This window comes from Elephantulus edwardii, unplaced genomic scaffold, assembly GCF_000299155.1.
Source record: "Elephantulus edwardii isolate Elephantulus edwardi_28Jun2011 unplaced genomic scaffold, EleEdw1.0 scaffold00080, whole genome shotgun sequence".
NCBI classification, from domain to species: domain Eukaryota; kingdom Metazoa; phylum Chordata; class Mammalia; order Macroscelidea; family Macroscelididae; genus Elephantulus; species Elephantulus edwardii.
In genome coordinates, this window is record NW_006399830.1 from 12,128,905 (window position 1) to 12,149,620 (window position 20,716).

At 46.6% G+C, this 20,716-nt stretch overlaps 1 protein-coding gene across 1 annotated transcript in view; it reads right to left on the reverse strand.

Annotated features, from left to right (window-relative positions):
* Nucleotides 1-20,716, reverse strand: part of HIP1 (huntingtin interacting protein 1) — a 153,076-nt gene that overhangs the window by 38,656 nt on the left and 93,704 nt on the right. Inside the window, exons 2-7 of the mRNA XM_006889689.1 lie at nucleotides 18,619-18,682; nucleotides 15,367-15,509; nucleotides 15,086-15,142; nucleotides 9,826-9,906; nucleotides 1,841-1,917; nucleotides 1,358-1,419 (exon numbers count right to left, since the gene is read on the reverse strand). Coding sequence (XP_006889751.1) covers nucleotides 1,358-1,419; nucleotides 1,841-1,917; nucleotides 9,826-9,906; nucleotides 15,086-15,142; nucleotides 15,367-15,509; nucleotides 18,619-18,682 — 484 coding nt within the window. The remainder of the gene's footprint in view (nucleotides 1-1,357; nucleotides 1,420-1,840; nucleotides 1,918-9,825; nucleotides 9,907-15,085; nucleotides 15,143-15,366; nucleotides 15,510-18,618; nucleotides 18,683-20,716) is intronic.

Sequence of the window (20,716 nt, forward strand, 5' to 3'; positions counted from 1 at the left end):
TGAGAGAGACTTCACCCTGATTCATAAGGAAAAGGGGATGGCGTATTCTCTTAGCTACTTCCACCACAGCCTCTTCTAAACCCAGCCTGCACATCTGGCAGCTCTTTGCTGATGTGTTGTTCCAGTCATTTTTAGATAATTTTCAGCAGAATCTTAGGTAAACATATTTCTGGTATTCTTGGCTTTTAGACAAGATCTAGCTGACATCATTAATGATATATCCCTCATTCTACATTCTTCCTCTGCTGAATCCGGCTTGAATTTCTGGCAGCTCTATGAGGATATACTGCTATAACCATGTTTTAATTGTCTTTAGCATGACATGTCTGAATGCAATGTTAATGCTATTTTGCTATTTGATAATCTCTGCCTTGTGTCGGATCATCTTTCCTTGGAATGGGCAGAAATACAGAGCTCATCCAGTCAGCTGGTGAAAAGGTTCCAAGAATTGACCTTCCAGGTATCTGAGAAGGCTGCCCAGGTGGGTACATGGACACCTCCAACTCGGAGCTCATTCTTTTAGAAGTGGACACTTGCGCAACAATCAGAATCTTAGAAAATTGACTCTTCAGGGAGCTCTGGTGGCCTAGTGGCAAGACACTGCACTGCAATCCCAGAGGTATGCGGTTCAGATCCACCAGATGCTCTGCTGGAGAAGGAGAGGACAATCTCCTCCTGTATCAGTCAGATCTGATTTGACGGTACACGTAAAAATAATACAAGAAAAAGAAAAAAAAATTAAAAAAGGAAAAAAGAAAATTGACTCTTCAATTTCCAGGAGAAGGAGAGGGATCCAGGCAGTGAGATGTGGGGCAGTGGAGACCCTGGAGAGAAGGGAACGAGGTGCTTCCTCGCTGAGGTTTGTCAGGGAAGAGCTAGGGCTCATGACCGAGACACCAGCACTCTCAGCAGAAGGGAGCTTGGAAGTTTCCTCCTGAGAGCAGAGCAGGACTTCATGGGCTTCACACATGGTCCTGAGTGACAATCAGAATCCACGACCTTTCTCCCACGACTGCCAGTCACGCAGCAGCCATGAGCCTGTTCTGAGCAGAAATCAATCCCGAGTGTGGCTCCCCTCTGGGGAGCAGGCAGAGAAGCCAGAGGACCAGCCAGGGTCTGAAGGCTGCTGGGGTCTTGTGTCTTTAGGACCTCAGAGGTCTGGGCTTTAGCGGAGGGAAGCAGGGTCTTTCCATCCAGATATGGACTCAACGCCTCTGAGGACAGCTCAGAGCATCACCTTCCTGCACACTCTGCTGCAAAACTTGTCCTGTAGGGGAGGCTACGCTGACTGATCAAAGCAGGGGAAGGGCTGGAAACCAGACACTTCTCACGAGAGCTGGGAGGGAAAGGGACTCACCGGTTTGGAAGAGGTTTAGCTCACACTCCAGGTAGTCAAACATCTCCACTGTTAACTGGAAACTAGGAGGAAATAAAGAAAGCATAGTTATACTCCACGGTCTAAAGACGGTCTTAGTCCCACTGACTGACCTAAACACCACCATCCTCCACCCCATTTTCAATTCTCAGCCTCCACCTACGCAGGTTTTAAGGCTAATTAAAGTCATTTGGAGACAGAAGAGGATGAAGAGTCCACAGTGGCAAAATAAAAATGAGAGCACAGGCACCAGGGCTGAGGTGAGAGGGTGAAGCAGAGGCAGGACAGACAGCCTTGGGGTGACATTGCCGGCAATGGGTCCAAGGTCAATCCCCTAAGAAACTTTAGGTCCCACCCGTCATTCTCTCTCTCTCTCCTCAGGCCCTCCATGACCCTAATGGGAAGCGCCATCACCTATGAAAGCTGCTTCCCCATCGGGTCCAGCACACGAGGAGAGTCACTTACAAGTTGTTAACGTCACTTTCTCCTGCCTCATCCAGCTGCCGGTCACTCATCTGGAGGTTGCCTGGGAACCTGGGATTCTGAAAGGGAAGCGGGGAAGGAAGTCAGAAGAGGATGCCTTAGGAGCTCTCTGGATGAGCCAACCATGCCAGCTTCGCGGGAGAAACGTCCAGTGAGCCTGGATGGCAGCTGGCTCGCCTTTGCTGGGCATAGCACGCCTTTGCCTGGACCCGCAAGCTCCTCTCCAGAAGACGGTGTCAGTTTTCTCCTGGCTGAAAACACACGCTCTCTGGCTCACAGCCAATACTACCCTAGGCCCATCATCCGAGAGGAGGGCTACAGTCCATCCTGCACAGTCAGCAGAGGGCATTTCCCCTTCCTCCCTGCGGCCGAGAACACTCTTCTAAATACGCCCTCATGTGGTGCAATGAGACACAACCTGGGAGCGGTCAGCCCATCACTGTCCATCACACATGCAGCATCCTACTTTGGATTCCTGCTGTTCCTCGACCATTTCCCAAGCTGCCTGTGTGAGGTCAAGGCAGGCAACCCTACTCCTGTGTCAACTACAGTAAAAGATAATCAGTAAAATAAACCTGGTGATAAGAAAAGACGACAAGCGTTGAGGGAAATGACGCATCGTCTGTGCTGTGCAGTTACTGCGAAGTCAGCCTCATTCTCCATCGGTGAGGCGGGTCTAGGGTTGGTGGTGCATGGGCAAGGGAAGAGGTGGGGCCCACTGCTTTCAGGAGGGGCTACTCGGTTCAGCGGGAGTCTTCTAGGGTCTAAAGATGGTCATGCTGAGAAGTGGGCAGCAGGAGCCTGCCATTTTTGCTTGATCTCCACACCAAGTCAAAGGGTTGAGGAAAGGAGGTTTGGTTAAAAATCACACAGGTAAGGAGCTGAACGCAGATTGTCTGCCTCAAAAATACCATGCTATTTAGGGGTGCAGGTGAAAATACTCAGAGGTGAGAGACAGAGGGTAGGGCATGAAGAGGAAGCTTAGGGACTGGTTTTCACTAGGCCAGCCACTGACTCAAACACCGACTTTCCCTCAGGAGAGCCTGACTCAGGCATCACAAAGATTCTCAAGTTCCTAAAAGCCAAGGCCCTCCTTGTAATCTCCAACCCAGTCCATGGGACCCCCATGGGAAGACCATCTGCCCACTGTGGTACACAGAAGACACACAGACCTTCAAACTCAGTCCAACCTTAAGCCCCTTAATATTCTTGACTATTTGCCTTCTCAGCTTCCTCTTGCTCTCTCCTCTCACATAGAGGAAATTTACATTTCTTGTGCTTAGAAGCTCCCTCCCATTCGAAGCCGTACAGTTGCTCAGTGCTAGAGCTGAGAGGGGGCAGGTAAAGTCAAGGTCAAAGGGAAGAGCCTGGTATAATGGACTGTGTCTCCCAGTAAGTATGTGGTAGAATCTTAACCCTGCACTGATGGAGGCAATGTAATCTACCTGCCTTCCGTAAAACAGTCTCATGGGATGTAACAGACCTTACTAGTTGGTACAGGGGAGTTTTGAACTTACTAGTTGGTACAGGGAAGTTTCAACCTTACTAGTTGGTACAGGGGAGTCTCGATCTTACTAGTTGGTGCGGGCGAGCTCTGGTGGCATAGACTGTAGGTAGTTACACTGCCAACCCATCGTCAGTGCCTCTCTGAATCCACCAGCAGCTTCGCAGGACAAAGATGGGCAATCTCCTCCTGAGCTATTTCCAGTCTCTGAAAACTTGCTGGAGGATCAGCTGTGAGTTGGTACCGACTCGACGGCAGTGGGTGAGTGAAGACTGTAGGGTGGATCCTAAACCTAATCACTTCGGAGTTACACAGAGACGCAGAAGCACAGAGACGCACACAGGAGGAAAACAGAGACACTGGCTGATGACCACAGAGGCAGATGAATCGCTAAGTCCAGCAGCAGCGGAGAAACCGCAGGACATGTTTTGATACAGGCAAGTGTGCTCTAAGTGTGAAAGGCTAAGACGTCCCGTTGAGGACTCAGGTGTGCCTGAACCTAGTCATGGTATTTTGAATCACTTTATATGCCTGTGAAAATCACACAATGAATAAGCAAGACTGGAGAAGGGATACCTTTGGATTATGGTGTTGGCAAAGAATGTTGGCTGTACCACGGACTGCCAGAAGAATGAACAAATTTATCTCGGGAGATAAACAGCCAGAAAGCTTCTCAGAAGCAAGGACAGGGACATTTTCTCATGTACTGGAACGGACAAAGGAGGACCTCCCTCTAAGGCTGTGCCCTGAATTCGAAATTCTGTTCTTTTTTTCCCCTTGTGTACCATCGAATTGGATCCAACTGGCACAGGAAGAGATTGCCTCTCTTTCTCCAGCGGAGCATCTGGTGGATTTGAACTGCATTCTTTGGGATTTCAGCACAGCTTCTTGCCACTACGCCACCAGAGCTCCCTAAAGGGACTTGTGCCTCCCCATTGGGGAATCGAACCCCAGTCTCCAGCATGACAGGCAGGCATACTCAACACTATACTTACAAAGACAGCTGAACTTCTGTTTTTGAAAGCCACCCTACTTACACTATTTCTGTTACAGCAGCGCTAGGAAACTAAGACACTTGGCTTGATCTTAGAGCTTAAGATTCCCGTTTCTTCCTGTTTGCCGTGGGGATAGTAATATTCTATCCTCTACCAGGAAACACATTACAGACCTGGCTCCTGGGTCCACATTGCCATAGTCCTCGGTGCTGGACCTGAACTCAGACCCACAGAGCACCTGCTTGCCTCACAGCCGTCATCTTCAGACAGCAACACCCACACCCGGGGCTCCCCATCTTCCCTGCTGCCCTCATGGTGCTTCCTTCTCTCCCCAGCCTGCTGCTCTTCCAGAACGTCCAGGGACGTTTCCAGCCTCAACCTTTCCCAGAAGGCTCACCCACTAACTCTAAATTAAATCACGCTCTCACCAAAAGGACTATGCGACCTTCTGCAGTGACGGTTGCTCACTCCACAGGCTGGGAGGTATGGTCACATTTTCCCAGGGTCCCAGTGTTTCTCTACTTCACATAAAACTGCTCTCAAAGGTTCATTTGATTCTGTTACTTACGATCTGAATGGGGCCTTGTCACTGGCATCCGTCAATCTCCGGGGCCTTACCCTAAGTCTCTGGCCCCAGGACCAGTCTTTCTGCAGTCTCTGAGATGACAAACCTTGACACGCTCAGTTTCACGTTGCCTCTGCTCCACACCAGCTACTCATACTTGTGCCTCTCCCTGGGCCCTGCCATCACGTGGATCGGCCCCTCAACAGACATCCTGCACACCAGCAACTCACTTTGCTGCTAAGTCCTCTTACATTCCCATGCCCACTATTTGTTCATCTCTTATCTCTCGGGCCCTTGCCCCTCTTGGCCACATTTGCTTCTCTGTTCTACCTGGACATCATGACTGTTGACCTGGCCCCACACTCACCCACATCCTGATCTTATTGGCTGCCTTTCCCTTCACAATCTTGCAGATGAAGCCTAGTGACCTGGATCCTTTCCCATACTCTGTGCCAGACGCCCTGGAGAACTCCCAGCTGCTGTTACTGTTCCACAGGGCTCTCAGCCACAAACAGCCGCTGCTATTACACTGACCTGCTCCTCCTTCCATCACTAACTGTTCCATTCTCAAGATCGGTGCCTGGTATTTCCACCGCAGCACGAGCCTTTGCTTCTTACATCATGTGGAAACAATCTTAACCCCTCCCCTCCCCATACCTCCCTCCATCACCTACAGGTGATGTACACAAGTAAACCCAGCTGGCCTCAAAGGAAGGATTCACCTCTGATGTTATTCAGGACTGGTTCCCCCCTGGGCTGCTATTAAGTCTAGATTCCAGCTCATTCCTTCATTGACTCAACAATTCCCCACTGAGGACCTGCTGCAGGCTAGATGATGTGCCAGACACCGAGGGCAAAGGAGAAGCAGCGCACCTGTGCTCTCTCCTCAGAGCCCAGCGCCCGCTGCACCTGCATCCCTGCCCTTCTCAATTTCCACCTCTGCCCCTCCTATGACTGCCCGAGGCTTTCCCACTGCACCTACCGGTCCCCCCAGTTTCTGCCTTTGCTCCTCTTTCATTTCCTGTCCACCTTCAGGAAGCTTTCGCCCTTTGCCATCCCAAAGACAACTGTTCTCATTCTGGCCTCAATCTCTTCCATGCTGATAGCCAGCTCTCCTCAAATCCCCCCTCACACGGCCTCCAGAAAGAACCACCCAGAACGCACATCTGATTCATCATCACTTCTTTACAATTTGTTCCTCTTCCAAGTATAGAGGAGACCAAGAAGCATCATGTTTCAGTGGGTGCTAAGGTCTCTGTGACATGGATTCTTGTCACGCTCACAGCTTGGTCATCAGCTGCTTTCCACTTTGTCCCCTCCTCACACTCAGGTGTGCAAAATGAAGTCGTACTACCCTTGCCTCTAAAAAGCTCCCTGGCTGTACTTCCGCCAAGATAGATTTGTTTGTTATTTTGGAAGCGAACAGTCAACACTGTTCCCCAATACTGCAATTTAAGACGTCAGCTCTTCCGTGGTCTTCCTTGCTCAATGTCCACCTTTCACAAGCACAGATATATGCACACCCACGTTCAATGCAGCACTGGTCACGACAGCAAAGTGACAAAGACAATCTAAGTGCCCATCATCAGATGAATGACCAGACAAACTGTGGTACATGCATACAGTAGAATACTATGCAATGGCAAAGAACAATTAAGTGTCGGAGACACCTTGTAACATAGATGAACGTGGAGGACATTCTGCTGAGTGAAGCAAGTCAATCATAAAAGAACAAATACTGTATGAGTCTGCTACCATGAAAAGTTAGAGGAAAGTTAACCCATAGAATGAAACGTTCTCGGATGGTTATCAGAGATGGGGGAGTGAAAATCATTAACTACATAAGAGAAATGTATTAAAGTGCACAACAGGAAAGGCAGGGTACAAAAAGTGGGTGATCAGCATAGTGCCAATAAGGGAAAGGAGGCACTGAATGGTACGCAACAGTTACAAAAAGAAGTTGTACTTCCGGGGAGCTCTGGTGGCCTAGTGGCAAGGAACTGCAATTACAATCCCAGAGGCGCACGGTTCGAATCCACCAGATGCTCTGCCGGGGAAGGAGGGACAATCTCCTCCTGTACCAGTCAGATCTGATTTGACAGTACACACACACACACACACACAATATATATATATATATAAAGAAAGAAATAAGTAAGTAAGAAGTTGTACTTCCACATATGCCAACCAACAGTTTGAAAAGAAAACTATTCCATTTACAACATCAAAAGCAACCGAATTCTTAGGAATAAATGTGACCGAGGAAAACTTGTACACCAAGAACCCTGTCTTGTCTGTCTAGCTAATGCTGGAAGAAACCACACAGTGTCCCCTTTTCCAGTTTGAATGAGCTCCACTTGGTTTCTGTGCAGGTTTCACGTGAGCACAATTGAGTGTCCTGGAATTCCATTCTTCACAATGCTATCCATAATTAGTTTAAGATCTATAGAGCTGGATGCCTACGCACAGTCACTAAAACACAAACGTCCTTTCTGGATTCTCTGCTTTCAGCTAAGAGACATCTGACATGAACAGTGATATTCCTTAGTCCGTACTGCCCTCTGAATTCAGCTTGAATCTCTTTCAATGGACGGCTACAGTGTTTTTTAGTTCTCTTCAGCAAAATTTTTACTTGCCCATAAGAGTGATGATATTCAATAATTTCCACATCCTATTGGATGCTTTAAACCAGGTGGCTCCTTGGAGGCAAGGATTCTGAGGCTCCGTCTAACATACTTTGGACATGTTGTGAGGAGAGACCGGTCCTTGGAGAGGGAAATCATGCTTGGGAGGGTGGAGGGACAGCGCAGGAGAGGAAGGCCCTCTATGAGGTGGATTGATTCAGTGACTGGGATAATCGGGATGGGAGTGTCAGAGACAGTGCGATTGGCACAGGACAGAGCGGAGTTTAGGGCTGTTGTACATAGGGTCGCTATGAGTCGCAAGCGACTCGATGGTACATAACCATAACAACAACAACAACAACAACAACAAACAATTGGATGCTTTAACCCAAAGGCAGTACTGCTCTGATGGTCCAAATTCATCAGTGACTCCACAGGAGAAAGATGGATAATCTTCCCGTGCACAGTAGACAGTCTCTGAAAACCCGCCAGAGGGGCAACTCGGAGTTGGTTCTGACTCAGCAGCAATGAATTAAGATGGTCTTAACTCACCAGTTAAGATGGTCTAAGAAAGGGAATAATATAATACGTGTTGGTGAGGAAGTAGAGAACTGGAAGCCAGCGCACATTATTGGCGGGAATGCAGTACGGTGCTGCTGTTGTGAAAAATAAGTTCCTCAAGAAAGAAAACATCGAATTATACAGCTCGATAAATTCCCTGCTAGGTATATTCCTAAAAGAAATGAAAATGGACACGTGGACACTTGCACAGAAATGTTCACAGAAGCGCTATTCATAATCACCAAAAGGTGGCGACAGCTCCAATGTCCATCAGCTGAAACGCAAACACAAAGCAGTACATTCCTCGATTCAAACTCATTGCTGTCAAGTCAGAACCCACTCAGAGCTGATCTGCCATCAGGTATCTGGGAAGCTGTAAATCGCACAGGAGGAGACGGCTCATCTTTCTCTCGTGGAGCTGCAGGTGGATTAGAACTGCCAAAGAGGCACCACAAGCCCCAGTTACTCGGCCATAAAAGAAACGCAGACCTGATTCATGCTACAACGTGGTCGAATCAGGAAAACACGCTAAGTGAACGAGGTCAGCCACAAAAAGTCACATATTGAATGATTCCCTTCATGGGAAATATCCTGAAAGGCAAATGCATTGAGATAAAAGTAGACTGGTGGGGGAAAAAAAAAGTAGTCAGTGGCTGTTATGGGCTGGGAGGAAGAGGGGATGTGAGATTGTTGATGGGGTTCACTGTTTTAGGGAGATGAAGATGTTGTGGAAATATGTGACGGCTGTCCAACATTGAGAATGCCTAACTACTACTGAATTGTACAATTGAAAACTAATTTTTTTAAATTTTTATTTTTTATTATTTTTGTTGAAAACTAATTTTTATGTTTATAGATTTTAGCTCAAGAAAATAAAAGATTAAGTAATTCGGTTGGTATCAACGAACCAAAGTTACATTTATCAAGCAGATTTTTCATGTACCTATGGGGTAGTATACACTCAATTACATAGTATTTTTTAAATATATTTCCCCCCTCCATTTCTACTGTCAGTTTCCCCAAAGTGGGCCATTTATTTCCGCAACCACCTGAAAAGTAATTTTTCTTCCTCCTCACCCATTCTCAATTTTACTCATCCCTCAAGACCCACCTCAAGCGGTACAATCTTCGGTTTACCTCTCTGAGACCACAGCTCTCACTCAATTCAGGACCTCTCCAGCACTTGCCTATAGTTTCACCGAAGCCGTTAACGCTTCTGCACTGCATTATTACATAGTTACTGACTTTGTTAAGGCTCCTCTCCCCACTAAAATGAAGACCATTCTTACTTAATTGTCACTTGTGGCAAAAGAATACAGGGCATGTGAGAGATAGTGGCTAAAATGTATTTCTTAAATGAAGATTCTGTGGTAGAAACAATGCAGATTGAAGGAATTGTTATCAACAGTCATCAGTAGAGTCAGTGCTTCTAAAACATTTTCATAAAATAAGTTGGTGGATATGGTGCTTCTATTTGTAAAATGGGGGGAACCAAATGCAGGTGACGTGGGGTCAAATACTAGTGCCTGGTCAAACCTCAAGGTCCTGACTGTGGCTGCGTAGTAAGATGTGTTCTCTTACACAGCTAATCAATACTTCCTGAGGATAGCAGGCTGTCTGACCACCTGAAAGACCTCGCGGCTAGCCCAGGCAGGACCTGAGGAGAACGTGCGAGGGCAGGAGGAGGGATGCTGGCCGGCCCGTCTAGCCAGACTCACCTTGGTGTGGTACTCCATCTTCGTTCTCAGCAGTTTGAGGTAGATGCTGCACAGCTGTCCATACCCCTCACTCAGGTGACCCTTTCAAAAAAGGGAAGACAGCATGGGTTCAGCACCATGACCCTTGACAAAGAGAGACACTTAGACCCAGGACTGGAATATGTTTATCGTGATTATAAAAATGACCAATGCTCATTATCGAAAATTTGGAAAACACAGAAAAGCACATACATCGCAGAAGTTTCACCTTAACTACCAACCAGATAAAATCAATTTTGTTTTGTTTTGTTTGAGATCAACTTGTTTTAAAGTGTCTTTCTCATCACTTAATATGCTGTGCTTTTCCATAGGGTCTTAAATGTTCTTCTGTGTCATTACTTTTAGTGACTACGAAGTCTAAGCGTGTACACAATTTATAGAACCAAGTCCCTATTATAATCCATTTTAGTTGTTGGCAAATTTTTGCTGTTATAAATTCTGCCTCAATGAAAATTTTTATAGTATAATCTTCTTTAAAGGAATGATGATTCCCTAGGGGGGAAAATATTGGACAAGTTTTTCAGTTTAAAAACTTTCATTCTCCCACTCTGTGCTCTCATAGTCTAGCCACAGGCTGCTGCTTTCTTTCTGTCTCTATCTTTCTAATCATGAGAGGGGAAATATCTTCCCCACATGGATTTCAAAAGACTAAAAGGATCTACTGTATTACACATGTGATAGTGATTCTGTTGTCAGGAGATATCAGTCCTAGGAAAAAGATATCCTGCTGGGAAAAGCAGTCAGTGAGAGAAAGGAAGACCGTCAATGCGATTGGACTAACACAGTGACTATGACAATAGGCTTGAGCATGGAGGAAATGGGGAGGATGGTACAAGATAGGGCAAAGTTTCTCTCTATTGTTCATGGGGCGAGTTCACTGCTGTGAGTCACAGTCGACTCAGTGGCACTTAACAACAATGATAGCAATTTGGAATGGGATCATCTAGCTTGTAATAAATAAGCCTTCCTGTGAGACCTCCCCAAGCAGTCAGGCCATCGTATTGGCCTGTGCTGAAACCTGGGAATAAGCTAGAACTAACGAAGTGATGCTGGCAACTTATAATTATCTATTATTATCATTTTTTTTTAAAAGGAGCAAAATGGAGGCACAAAGAACACTTAAATGTAATAGCTGTGATTCCCATATGAATGTGAACTTTTTACATTTTCTTTTGAGAGAAGGATAATATATTTCGAAAGGTCAGGAGAGGAAGACCCTGGATGAGATGGAGTGACTGTAGCAGTGGGGATCAGATGTGTCAAGAGATGTGAAGTTAGCTCAGGATAAAGCAAGACTGGATTAAGTAAGAGCCATTGTTCATAGGGTTGCTATGACTTGATCCGATAGTACACAACAACAATAACAACAGCCTCTAGAGCGGAGTCAAGGAACCCACCAAAAACGTGCCTTGGAGGACATCAAAGGGAGGTGAGCAGTCAGAAGAGGTTAAAACGTCAATGTTAGTGATGAAGATACTTTCTCATTTGCTTTCTTTGAGAAATTTCCATTCATTGGATTTACGTAATATTTATTACAGAAAAACTGGGAAATATTAAAAAGAAGGGGAAATATTCTCAATATAAAAAAGATACTTCCCAGGGGAGCTCTGGTGGCCTAGTGGCAAGAAACTGCAACTACAATCCCAGAGGTGCACAGTTTGAATCCACCAGATGCTCTGCCGGGGAAGGAGGGACAATCTCCTCCTGTATCAGTCAGATCTGATTTGACGGTACACGCACACAAAAATAATAAAATAAAATAAAATTTAAAAAAAAAAGATACTTCCCATGAAAAGGCATAAACATCAAAAAGTAAAAGATGACTTGTACCTTCCAGAAACTCGGTCAAGCGAGAGAGACAGAACTATATAAGCAAAAGAGATAGAAAATAATTCTATTTTGGATAACAAGTAGGGCTAGGTACCTCACTAGAAACCACTAAAAATATTGGATAAAATATTTTCCAATCTTCTTTGTGAAAGTATAAAAAGCTAGCAAGAAAGTAAGGGATTGAGTAAACATAGTAAACATACTCAGAGAGGTAAATGGAATATGGGGTTTGGCAGGGTAAGAAGAGGATTTTGGGTTACCAAACGAACCTCGGTTTTGGTTTCTGAACCTCAAGGACCAGGCAGTCAATAAGAAGAAGGGGTTTGGTTTGGTTTGGTTTGGTCAAGGCAAGGAATCAAGTGAAAAAGTCAAAGGACTGCCTCTCTGGTGCCAGGGAACTACTAAACTCATGCATGGTCCTCCCTAAGGACTTCAAAGGAAATCTCAGGCCCCAAACCACTGTAGTAATCAGAGGGAGGGGGGGAAAATTGCTGCTGAGAATTTCATCTATAAGCCAGTCCTCACAGGGATTTGCCCCACAATTTACAAAACCTCAAGCTGAAAATTTAATTTAGGGTGCTCTAGGTGGAAATAAATATGAATCCTCAATGGAGGAATACGCCTTTATTACAGACTTCAAGGAATTTCTACATGTAAAATTCTAAGGAAACTACTGTTAGCATCTCACAGTAAGAAACAACAACAACCAACCAACCAAACCAAAAAACTAAGTTCAGAAAGAAACTATAAAACATGGGTGAAATTCACCAAAAATAACAGATGGCAGAATCAGAACAAAGGACTGTAGATAATGGAATTACAGAAAGTGATAAACATAATTACTACTGTGTTTAATATGTCTAAATAAATGGGACAGTTTCAAAACACATGCAAGACACAAAGGATTGGAATGTTGATCAGATTGAGGGGAAAAGACTGAATTCCGAGAAATGAAAACTGCATTAGATAAAATGGAAATCTTTAATAAAATGTTTAACAACAGATTGTTGTTGTTGTTGTTTAATGCCGTCGAGCTGTAGACGACTCATAGCGACCCTATGAATGAACAGCCTGAGCACTGTTCGTACATAGAGTTTCTGGAGGCAAGCCATTTTGGAAGTGGATGCCGCTCCTGCTTCCAGGCTTGATTTAGTCGGGAAGCTCCAGCCAACAGTGTCCACCATGGGTGCCCATTACCACGATTGGCACATCACTGTCACAGGCTTCAGCATCACAGCAACCATGGGTTACCTCTGTACAGCAACGCACAGACAAGTGCTATACCACCCATGATAGACAGGTTTTGGTGGAGCTTCTAGACCAAGACAATGAAGCAGTACTAGTCCATTTCTGAAATACTGGGCCCTTCAAAAACTTCATTTAAGTGACTGGAGATTAGACTCAATAAAAGAAGAAATGTGAAGTGAAATAGAGATGATCTAGAGAGACAAGTAGGTAGAAGAAAAATGAAACAGTAGTTTATAGACAAGGGGAACAGAGTAACAGAAATAAAGTAAGAAAGTCTAACACATTTCTAATCAAAGTCTCAGAAGGAGAAGACAGAATAAAGCAAAATTATTATTTGAAGAGACAATGGAATTTTTAAAAACTAATTAAAGTTACAAACCCACAGATTTAAGCTCAAAGAAGCCAAAATAAACTCACACTGAGACACACAGAAAGATTATAAAAACAGGCAAAAAACCATGTATTAGCTTCAAAGAGGCAAGCCTGACAGCTGACTTCATGAAGAAGAAAAATGGAAGCCAAAAGTCATTGGAATGATATCATGGATAATCTCTTCCATGTGCAGAGAGAAAATAACTGTCACTCTGGAATTCTAAATTCGGAGAAAGTATCTTCCAAGAATAATGGTGAAGGAAAGACATCCACAGACAAGGAAATGTAGCCAACTCGAAGAGAAGCTCTAACAGAAATAATGCAGGCAGGAAGAAAGTGATATCAAATGAAAGGTCTGAGATCTAAGAAAAAATGAGAAGTATATACTAAAACAAAGTAACATTTTACAGTGTCTAAAAAAGAACCAATATTTATAATATCATGATGATAATATCAAATAAACTGAGAAGGAAAGAATGAAGTTAAAGTATTCTAAGGTCTTTGCGTTACAGGAGAGATTTACATTTTAAACTCTGATAAGTATATATTCTAGAATTATTAAGAGACGCTGTAATTTTTAAAGAGCAGGAAAAAATTTCACCTTCCACTTAGTAACAGATAAAAAGGAGAATGAGAAAAAAGTAAGATGAGTGATACACATCAGTTTATTATAACAAAAGTAAATGCTCAACCACGTCACTCACCAGTGATCATCTTGAATCAAATTTCTAAATCATGAGAATACAGAAAAGTTTGAAAGTAAAAAAGATTAAAAGGTATACTAGGATAATTCTAGCAAAAATAAAATAAAGTCCTAATTTTTCCAAGTTACAGCATTAGAAGGTCAGCACAGGAGAGGAAGACCCTGGATCAGATTGACTGACACAATCACTGGGGTTGAGTGTGTCAGAAAGGGTAAGGCTGACTCAGGACAGGACAAAGTTCAGAGCCATTGTTCCCAGGGTCATTCAGAGCTGTAACTGACAGCACACAACAACAACAACAATAACAACATGTAATTGGGAGAGTGCAGGACAACTATCACCTTTGTGCACTTGGGCAAGTGGCTTCTCTTCTATACTTCCTCATCTATAACGGGGTGGACTAAATTATATAACCACTCATATTTTGTGACTACAGCCAGAGTTAATAATAGGGGAAATGGGCTAGCAGTTCTTAACTAGTGGGCAAAGTGGAATATCATAATAAATCAGTCAGTCTCAAATTGCAGATAACCCCACATCCTCCCACTTCGGCATTCACACCCCCCTCTTTGGGGTTTAAAAATCTAAGAGAGATGCTAGTGTGTATGGAGAGACACACATTTCTCGATAGGCTGGGATATTTCCACGTAACCAGTCCTGCCACCCATTAGGCGCACTAAGAATTGTTTCGTATAAGTTACTTCCCAAAGCACTTTGACCACAATGGCACAGTGGACAGGGCACAGTAGGGACTGGGCAATGTTACTGCTGAGTCGATCCCAAAGCTTAGAGAAAGCTGTCCCATGAGGTTCCACAGACATATAATCTCAGGCTCGAGAACCTCTCTGGAGCTTCCAAAGACCCCAGGAACAATGAGTATCATGGGTTTTTGGTGTTTGTGGGTTTTTTGTTTGTTTTTTTAAATCCCTTCTCTGATTTTCATGGAAGAAATTCTAAAAAAGTTGAAAGAGAAGAAATTTGTTCCACCCGCTAGTCCTGGTTCTGTGGCCCCTCAGGAAGGGCAGGAGGAGCAGGTAGGTGGTGCCTGACCGCATCTCCAAACTTACCCACATCCTGCTCATGTCACTCAATTCGTTTTTGTACCTCAGCGAGTCCTTCAGGACCTGGCAAGGGAGGAGAACAGGCTATGAGGGCAGAGAACGGTCAAGGACGGGGCTGGGTGGGGAGCAGATGCTGACCAGGCAGAAGTACCTGACTGGTAACCAAAGGGCTGAGAGAAAGGGCAGTTCCGACTCCTCAGTGTGGAGAGGAGGGCCGCCTTGCAGCCCACGCAGGAGGCCACTCGCACACGGCTCCCAGGCCAGCCCCCCACAGGCCCAGGACTCACGTTCGGGTGTCCATCTCGGAGCAGTTTGTGGAACACGTGGCAAAACTTCCAGCAGAGCACAGCGTTGCTAGAGAGCGGCAGGCGGTTGACAACAGACCAAAAGGTCTGCGCCCCTTTCTCGTGGTGGGTGCCCAGGATGCATGGTGCAGGAGGTCAAGGAAGAGAACAGCGTGGGGCCCGACCTCTGGTACCTTGGGAGGCACTACCCTGAGCGCAGACGCCATCGAGCTGTGTATTTATTCTGGTAATTTTTGGCAGATGGCAAGGAAATGTCTTGTTCTAATAAAATCCGTTTTAGCAGACGATCTCCCCACAGATGGCGGAGTCCTCAGGGAGAAGGATCGTTTTCCAGTTTGCGCCAGTGTGCTCTGGTCTGCAAAGGCGCCGACTGCTCTTCCCCGGCTTGGGCTGGATTTGGGATGCGGCCCCTCTGGGGACCAAGAGCAGCTAACATTTCAACAACACATTACAGTTTTCAAAGTCCTTTCTAATACATTATTTAGGAGATGGAACATGCTTCGGCTTTTAATGAAGAACCATGGCTCCAGTTGGGGACCCTTATACACCGGCCTGTTGACGGTCTTGGCCCTTTTCAGGGTAGCACCCCCAACTCTCCTCCATCGAATCTGCCCTGCTCTCATCTTGGCTCTGGTGGCCTAATGGACAAAGAGTTGTTCTGTCAACCCAAAGGCATGCAGTTCAAATCCACCAGCTGCTCTGCTGGCGAAAGATGGGCAGTCGCCTCCCTTGTGATTTACGGTCTCTGAAAGCCTGCTGCAGGGTCAGCTATGAGTCAGTTCTGACTCCTTAGCAATGACAACGACTGAACTGAACGTAAACTTATCTACTATCCACCTTTTCCATAAACCTCCCCGGCCTTGCTCAGGTGTATCTTCAGCTCCCAACACCTTGAACTCCTTGTGAAGGTCATCTAGGGGTCAATTCCTTCCAATCCAAAGCCCCTTCGTGAGCCGCCTGTTGCCCGAGGTCTGAGTGGCATAAATGCTCCTGGCCTTGTGAGCCAAGGTCTAGCTCTCCAGGCCTCCGTAATTAATGTGTCGCCTGAAGGAGGAGACGGAGGACTTCCACTTTTCTTTTGTGATTGTTTGCTTCCACAAGCCTCACACACCCAGTAACTGGGCACCACTGGTTTCGAGTGGGGTGGTTGCCTCTTCACCTGGCACTTTCGACACCTGTGCCAATACTCAGGCAAGGTGCATAATTTAGGGCGGAAGGACTTGCTTCGGGTGAGGACCAAAAGGGCGCGTCCAGAACACAGTCGTTCTGCGTCTAAGAGGTGGGTGCTATAAAGCCGCTTCCCTGTGGATGCAGAAAGGTGCCTTTGGACAGGGATGGCTTTCAACATAAACTAGGCGCCTAGAAGTTGAAATCGGCTTATGGTCTTGGGGTTATTTCTGAAAGAATTTACAGTTTTACATAAACTACTAAAAAACACCAGGACCAGTTCTTGGAGAAAGAAGATCTCATCCTGGGAAAGGCAGAGAATCCTTCAGTAAAAGAGAGCAAGACCTTTACCAAGAAAGCCTGACACAGCAACTTCAACAATGGACTTGAACATGTCGGAGATGGTGAGGATGGCGAAGGACGGAGCCAAGTTCAGGTCTGTCGTTCACAGGGTCGCCGTGTGTTGTAGACGACTTGATGGCACCTCACAATCACAACAGACCAAAACACACCCTCTCAGAACAAAGGAGGCAGACAAGAAAGGAAGCAGCTTCTCCCCTTTTGAGCGCTGACCTCTCACAGGCTGACTGTGGACACGTCGTGGTGGTTGTCTGCCGGTCAAGTCCATTCCAACTCAGTAACCCGTCAGACAGGGCACACTGCCCACGGGGCTTCCTATACTGTCGTCTTCACAGGAACAGATTGCCAGGTCTTGTCTCCTGTGGAGCTGACAGCAGGTGTGAACTGCTGACCTTCTGGTCAGCAGCCCAGTCCTTTAATCACTGCACTGCCAGGGCTCCTTACTTTACTGACATAGTCTATCTGAACAGAAGCCCGATGAGGTGCACTGCAATGTCCCTTCTGTCACCCCAGGGTATGAGGTGGCCCTGCCACTGCTGGTCTGGTCCTCCCTGCCATCCTCCATCCAAGAGAACACACGACCTATGACAAAGGCCGCTCTTCCTTCATGTCTCGTGTCAGAACGATGACAAACACCTGGAACGTGGGGTTGGGACTGGGTCATTCCTTTGGAGAAAATCAACTGGGCCACTTATGTTCTATAAACGGATGGTTTGTTTTCTAGCATGACAAGGCTTCACCTGTGACACAGTAAAGTGAGGGGTCTTCTGATGGGGAAGGGGATCCATGTAGGCTGGTTATCGTCAAGGTTCTGGACACGCCACCCTGCAGCAAAGCCCTTTCCAATTCCGACCAGACACTTTTCCATCATAGACAAGCTGCTTCTGGCAACATTGCCAAGTGCCCGCCATGGTCTGGGCTGTGCCAGGGAAGAAGGGGCTGTTGAATGCCAGGCCAGATTCCACTTGCCCTGAAGCCCATCTGACAGCCCCAGCAGAGACATTAAGACAGCCCCCTGGAGGCCTCCTCCTTCCATCTTTAGTCTCAGACTCTAACTCCTGGGCTCCACACCTCAAGGCAAATGTCTGAGGGAGCCACCACCCCAAGGTGCTGCCTCCACGTCCCTGCAGAGACCTCATCCCATAATGGTGACTGCCCACGGCCTCTGCTTTCCTAGTGACAAGCTGGTAAACCACTAGTTTCTGTACTCCACTCTGAGGCTCTAGTTTTCTCTGCTTCTGTCATCAGATGACCCTGATCACACAGAGGGGTCTTAACACCCATGGCTGAGGCGAATCACTGCCCCTGAGAGTCCACTCACCCAAGGAGGTGGTCAGCGTGGGCCTGGGGCAACGTGCAGGGCCTGGCATGTCTGCCAACACAGGTGAAAAGCTCCCCGTGCCTCAAAGGAAAGTAACTTCTTGTGACCTTCCCACTGTTCAGAAGCGTCAGTCTAGAGAAGAGGAAGGGGATTCTTGGTGGCATTAAAAGGGCTAGCTGGCCTCTGCCGCCTCAATCTCTCCCACCCCAACGGTGTGACATCTGAGATCAGTCCTTGATCCCTGACAGGAAGCTATTCAGAGCCTGCAGGGGCCTGGCCAGGGGTTCCCTTTCCTGGGGGTGTGTGGGGAAGCCTCACCCTCACTTCCCTCCCCAATATCCGACCCCACTCAGGGTCAGTCTTCCAAGCAGCATCGAAAAGGATATTTCTGGCGTGTTTTTCCTTTACAGCCACTTCCTGCATATTAATGGCCTTATTGATGCTGACGGTCTGAAAAACAAGAGGGCGGGGGAGGGGAAAGGAGGATGAGAAGAATAAGCCTCTGAGAGTGGCTCCGGACCTTCCCAGACGCCCGCCCCTTTCCCTTCCTCCAGAGTCCACTCCGGCCCCACCAGCGCCTGTCCCGCTTCGGGCTGGTCCAGTGGGGCATGGGGCAGAGGTGGGCACCGCTCCCAGCCAGCTGGTCCAGGCTGTCCTGAGGGAGCGGGCTTTGCCGCCTGGCATTGGCTGTGCCCAGCTGCTGCATCCGCCTGCCATTCATTCACTCAGCACAACAACATGGCAATTAAAGGCTGCACAAAGGGATGCTTTTCATCCCCCAGGGAAACATTATTTCTCCGGGAGCAGGAGGAAGAGGCTCTGAGATCTGGGAGGAGAAGCCATCCAGCCACTCCTCAGGCCTTAAACCCTCGCAGTGCCGCCCCGCTGGGCCAGGTCTCAGCCAGAACCCCGCTCTCTTCACTCTGCTCGCCCATGGGCATTTTCCAACTCCCAACCAAATTCCCTTTTATTTCTTTAATTTAATTGTTTTAATATCAAAGGATATGAAAAATACCCCTCCTTTTCTGTTAGTTTAAAAATCAGAACTCTCTTTTTAATTTAGCAAAGCCATAAACATACGAAGGTAATTTACATAAAGTCATAAATGAGATCATATTGTGTGGGCTCTTTTTAAGCACAGGTTTTCCCTTGGACCTCAACCTTTATAGCCCAGGTTAACAAGCTGTTATGCATCACATCACATCACACACACACACACGGACTGCACGTGGCTGCACATGAGATGCCTGGGCCAAGAACTGAACCCAGGGTTCCTGCATGGAAGGTGGGAATTCTACCACCGAGCCACCAATGCCTTCAGAGTGAAAAAGGAGGAAGCTATTAATAGTGTAGAAGTCAAGGAATAAAGCTTCAGCTCGGTCGAAGGCAGGAAAGTGAGAAGAATCTCATACAAGGTGGACTGCTGAGCAAATTTCAATAAAATCAGTAAAGAAGAGAACAGCGAATACAGAAGATGCTAGACAGATAGGAGGACAGAGGCTGAGGGGACACTGGAAGCAAAGGACGAAGTGTCCATGAAGAGCCTGGAGGCCAGGGCTTTCCAGGTAAGCAGTGGCTGTTTGCTGTTGATTGGATGTGGGTGCCTGGTCATCTAAGCATGTGCAGTGGAACAGGGTTTCAATGACTGTCCCCCTACCCCAGGTAAACTGCTATGGCTTTCTTTCGTGGAATTCTGAAGCCCCGCAAAACAAGGTGGTCCCACCGAGTTCAGGCCCCCAAAGACTTGATGGTGCTGGAATGGATCACCTCCACTTTACAGATGAGGAGACACCGGCTTAGAAAGCAAGGTGCACTGCCCGAGATCACGGCACCAGCACAGGCACAGCCAGGCCGCAGGCTAAGTTCTGGAGCACAGTTCTAGCATTAGACACGGCCCTCCACACCACATGGTCAGGAGCCAGATGAATTCCAAGGGCTAGAAACAGGCTTCAAGACTACCAAGATGAAAGGCAAAAGGTTGTAAAGGAAATTTCCTGCATGTAAGTGAAGAGCCCAAATAGAAGATGGGAAAGATGCGACTTAAAAACATACGACCCAGTGCAAACGGCTGAGGCATTTTATCTGGCTGCCAACTTAACATAAGCAACATTTTGATGCAGTTGATCAAAACGTAATTCTGATTTCTGGATGTACAGACAGGAATACAGCATTTAGTATGAAGGAGGGGAAAGTGCTCACATCTAAAACATATTCCATAAAAGAAAGTGACAACCGTAGACTACATTCAACAAAAAGTTAGTGGAATTGAGATAAACCTGTTGTTGTTGTTGTGTACCATATAGTCAGAAGCGACCCACAGCGGACCTCTGGAAGGTTTTCAGAGGCAGTTAATCGCACGGGAGGAGATGGCCCATCTTTCTCCCGTGAGATAAACCTAGCGGCTTAAAATGGAGAACACCTGTAAGAAATATCAATATTCTGAAGCATGTGTTGCTGGTTGCCATCGAGTGAGATCACAGCGGC